At 40.7% G+C, this 4,174-nt stretch overlaps 1 protein-coding gene across 1 annotated transcript; it reads left to right on the forward strand.

The window, feature by feature from the left end:
• The first annotated feature begins 454 nt into the window (after positions 1 to 454).
• Positions 455 to 3,912, forward strand: cunhxorf21 (chromosome unknown CXorf21 homolog). Its single transcript, XM_022740552.1, has 2 exons — positions 455 to 633; positions 1,735 to 3,912. Exon 2 carries the CDS (start codon positions 1,736 to 1,738, stop codon positions 2,678 to 2,680), a length of 945 nt encoding a protein of 314 aa, XP_022596273.1. The 5' UTR covers positions 455 to 633; position 1,735; the 3' UTR covers positions 2,681 to 3,912.
• Positions 3,913 to 4,174: the final 262 nt, after the last annotated feature.

Here is a 4,174-nt window from a genome sequence, read left to right on the forward strand (position 1 = left end):
TGTGGAAAAACATCATTTTAAGGTCAAAGTTACTACGGCAGTCCAACTTTCACATGCTGAAGAAATGGTTTGGTTTCAAAGAGGAAATAGTGAGTTATGTGTCATACATAACTGAGCATGAAGTCACACTTCTGCTTTGGCTGCAGAGACAGATAACAGAGGGAGTAAAGTAGAAGCTCTGAACTATTATTCCACTGAAAACCTGCAGGTTTAACTGTGCTCACAGAGAGGCCACTCAGAATCTGTGGTGTGACCCATCAGAAAATGAAAACAGGAATCAGCAACTGCAGAAGTTTCTGTTTACTGATATTTTGATCATATTAAATTTGACTTTCTTTTCTGCTTTTAACTGAACCTCAATCACACACCTGTTCTTTTACAGAGAAACATAACTTCAGTGGTTTCTTTTTATAGCTAGAAGTTCTTGGGGAGGTACAAAACAACCACTCCTCACACACTGCTCTCCATATAGACTTTGAATCAAACACAGCATGCACATTTGGTATGCTGCATTGATAGACAATGAAATGGTTATAAGAAGTGCTTTTCTCTGCTGTGATAAAGACTGTGGAAGGACATTTGGCGCCTGAAATCAAGTGACCAGCTGATTGAGAGAATTTGAATCCAGTCAAGGTAGGAAGATATTTGTTACAGAGTAATATGATTTATCTCTCAATGATTTTTAGATAAGTAAGATGTAAGGTGGGGCATTATTATGTTGACCTGCGAATTCACAGAACTCAAAGTGGATCATACGGTGGACTCAGAAAATATCCAGACCCCTTCACTTTCTTCATATTTTGCCTGATGCTAAAATCATTTAAATTATTTTTTTCCTTCATTAATCTACACTCAATATCTCATTATGACAGAACAGAATTTTTGATTTTTTTCAAATTTATTAAAAAGGAGAAATTGAAATATCACATTGACATTAATATTCAGACCCTGGAAATTTAGCTCAGGTGCCTCCTATTTTTCTTGATCGTCTTTGAGATGTTTTCTCACTTTGAATGAAGTCTGTCTGTGGTAAATTCAATTTATTTGGAAAGGCATCCACCTGTCTATATAAGGTCTCACAGCTGATAATGTGTATAAGAGAAAAATACAGGCAATGAGGCTGAAAGAACTGGCTGCAGAGCTCAGAGACAGGATTGTGTCGAGGCACAGATCTAGGGAAGGCAACAAAAGAATTTCTGCTGCACTGAAGGTTGACCAAAGCACAGTGGCCTCCATAATTCTGAAATGGAAAAATTGTGGAACAATCAGGACTCTACCTATAGATGGCTGCTTGACTAAACTGAGCAATCAGGTTATAAATGTCATTCTGGCTGAGCTCCAGAGATCCTAAACTAAAGAAACAAAAATTCTCTTTTTGCCTTGCCATGATGAGGGAACTTGTCGGGGTGGGGTCTGAAGGGGGGTCTGAATATTTTCTGAATGCACTGTAAACAAGATATTTTAAACTCAAGTTGAAACAGCTTTGAAAGAGCAGCCGCTCGTGTAATCACGACTGAGCTTGAGCTTGTCATTGAGTTTTGTGTATTTGTATAAAAGCCCATCTAGGGACAGGCATTGCAAGCCAGGTGAGGCTATAATGCTGTGCTATGTAGCATTGGTCCATGCTGTGTGTCCCCATATATAGGCCAACTGTATAAGCTGCATCTTATCACATGTTGACATGCTGTGTGCTTTGATGACTCACACCTTTTGAGTATGTGCTCTTTGTTGCAGGATGCTTTGCGAAGGGAGATTGTTAAGCATGGCCTTCGCTGAATTGGAGGAGCTGGACTCCCCCGCACCTCAGAAGGCTTTTCAGAGTGCTTATGGGCTGCCAAGAGCACCTGCCACCCTCATGTCAGGCTCCACTAGACGCGCTCCACCTGTTCATTGCAGTTCCCCTGAGGCGACAGATAGCATGGACAACAGGAGTGCTTCAGCGGAGCTGTACATTTCTCCTCTGCAGTCCTTGAAACTTCAGAGAGCCCATCCAGGCAGACAGATCTCTCCAGAAATAGAGATCCCAGCTCAGGCTTGCTCGGGTGGTGATTCCCCTTTCTTGGTTCCCTCCTTCTGTCAGAGCATCTGCAAAAACTACAGCGACCTACACATTGGAGGTGACCAGGTGTTGCCTCTCTCAGCTAATGATGGTGAGCTGAGGCTTTGCACTGATGCCCAGCCTGCTGGCCCCTTTCTCCAGTCTTGCGATGTCCCCTCAGCCGTGGAGGATTCTCTCCCAGGGCAGACATCTCAGGGTGGGCTTCAGCACACACTGAGGGGAGGCTCCAATCGTTGGAGATTGGGGAGTGGTCGTGATCGGAGCTTTTTGTTCCAGGGGCGAGAGGGGCCATTCTCCAACTCCCTTCTAAATCACTACCTGGAGCAGAAGCTCCTGGATCTGTACCAGCAATATATGATGGAAAACATGGTGAGAGAAGACTCTCACCCACACTCCATTTGCCCTCTGCTGGAGTCAGAGCTGGTCCTGACCAGCCTGGACCAGATCACTTTGAAGTTGAGTCGAGAAGGGAACCTGGATGCCAGCCTGGCCAAGGACATGGTTGTGAGCTGCCTGCTGCGGGTGGCTGGTGACATGCAGTCAAGTGAGCTCAGCACTCCTATTCTGCAGATTTCAAATGAGGCATCCAGGGAGCAGCTAACAGAGAATAAGGAGGAGTAACCCCAGTGTCAAGAAACTCACTTTAGACATGATAAAAATAAGATGAAACTGATGACTGCATTTTATTTTACTTTTTTGTTTTAATAGCTGTTGAGAGGATGTTGCAATGTTCTGTATATAATTATTAATTGCCAGGAGAATGTGCTGTATTTATTTTTGTGCTTTCTTTAATTATTTTATTTTATATAATAATACAATTGTAATATGCAGTTATGTAATTGGCATGTTTGTATGTGAGGCATGTGTGTGGCATGTGTGTATGTGCATTTTTCATTTTCTAAAGGAAAACATAGACAGGACCTGAAAATTGAAACTGCTCTTTCTCCTTTTTTTTCAAATAACATTCACTTCTAACAGAACACATCATGGCCTACTTAACTATTGTTAACACACATATACTGCACATATGACTGCCATATCTTCATCTGTTCTAAATGTCTCTTTGTTGGTTAGATGCAGGAGAACATGGTGTCCCTGTCATTTAGGTCACAAAATAATATAAGATAGACTGTTTATTTCAACAGAATAAACTTGTACTGCAAGTTTCAAATCTAATCAAAAATGTGTTTTTGCTTTTTGTTACTTCACCTGGTTGTTTGACCTTCACCATGTTGAATGATGGATGTGCAGAGTCAGACCCTAGAAGGCTGTTTCCACATTCATCTCTTCTCTGTGCTCAACCTTAAATATGAATTTAAATTGTGCACATATGATTTTGTCACATCACAACTCGGAAGGCAATCATGGTTCAATATTCAGCTTACGAGAGTTTCATGGAAGTGGAAGACATCTTGTTTCCAGCTGTTAAACTTCTAAAATTAAGATGTAATAGATGTCATTTAATGTAATGTATTTAAAGAATTTTTAACTAAATAATTGAACTTTTTTTGTGAAAAAAAACCCAAAACATATCAGACTCAAATTGTTAATAAAAGCAGAGTAATTTTGTTCCTCTTAAAACATGTGGGGAGTAGATTTCTGAGCAGGGATTATAGTCATGTCTATTGGCTATGTTGCTGAGAGGCACAGTACAAAGCTAAATGCAGTCGAATGATCTCTCTGTCATAAAAATAGTATAACATCACTATTAAAACAGCTTTTTAAAATAATGAAATTGATTTTTGACATCCATGGTCATTTATTTTTATTTTTTATGCTCCCACAAATGATGGAGGTCATTTGTGACTTTCTGACAATGTGTGCAGTTTAATAAACAGTCACAAGGGGGAAGCATTATCACCAAACTTATTAACCCTGATGACTTTGACATACACCTCCTGCTCGTCTCTTCTTCTGTTACTCTCCCCTCCTCCTCCCTGTCTGTCCATCCAGCCAACGCTTCCTATCGCCTCTGTCCTGCTGCTCATAATCTATGATGTCATTAAGACTGGGTTATAAATCTGTAGCACGCAGGCAGTTGGGCATTAACACCAAATTTCACACAGTGTTTGTGATAGTGTTTCCTCTACTTTGTAAACAAAACACAAACTTGAG

Source organism: Seriola dumerili, unplaced genomic scaffold (genome assembly GCF_002260705.1).
Source record: "Seriola dumerili isolate Sdu_G_001 unplaced genomic scaffold, Sdu_1.0 BDQW01000052.1, whole genome shotgun sequence".
In the NCBI taxonomy this organism is placed as follows: Eukaryota; Metazoa; Chordata; class Actinopteri; order Carangiformes; family Carangidae; genus Seriola; species Seriola dumerili.

Bases quoted from the DNA above. Each gene is read 5' to 3' on its own strand.
- cunhxorf21 (XM_022740552.1), top strand. From the start codon at position 1,736: ATGCTTTGCGAAGGGAGATTGTTAAGCATGGCCTTCGCTGAATTGGAG.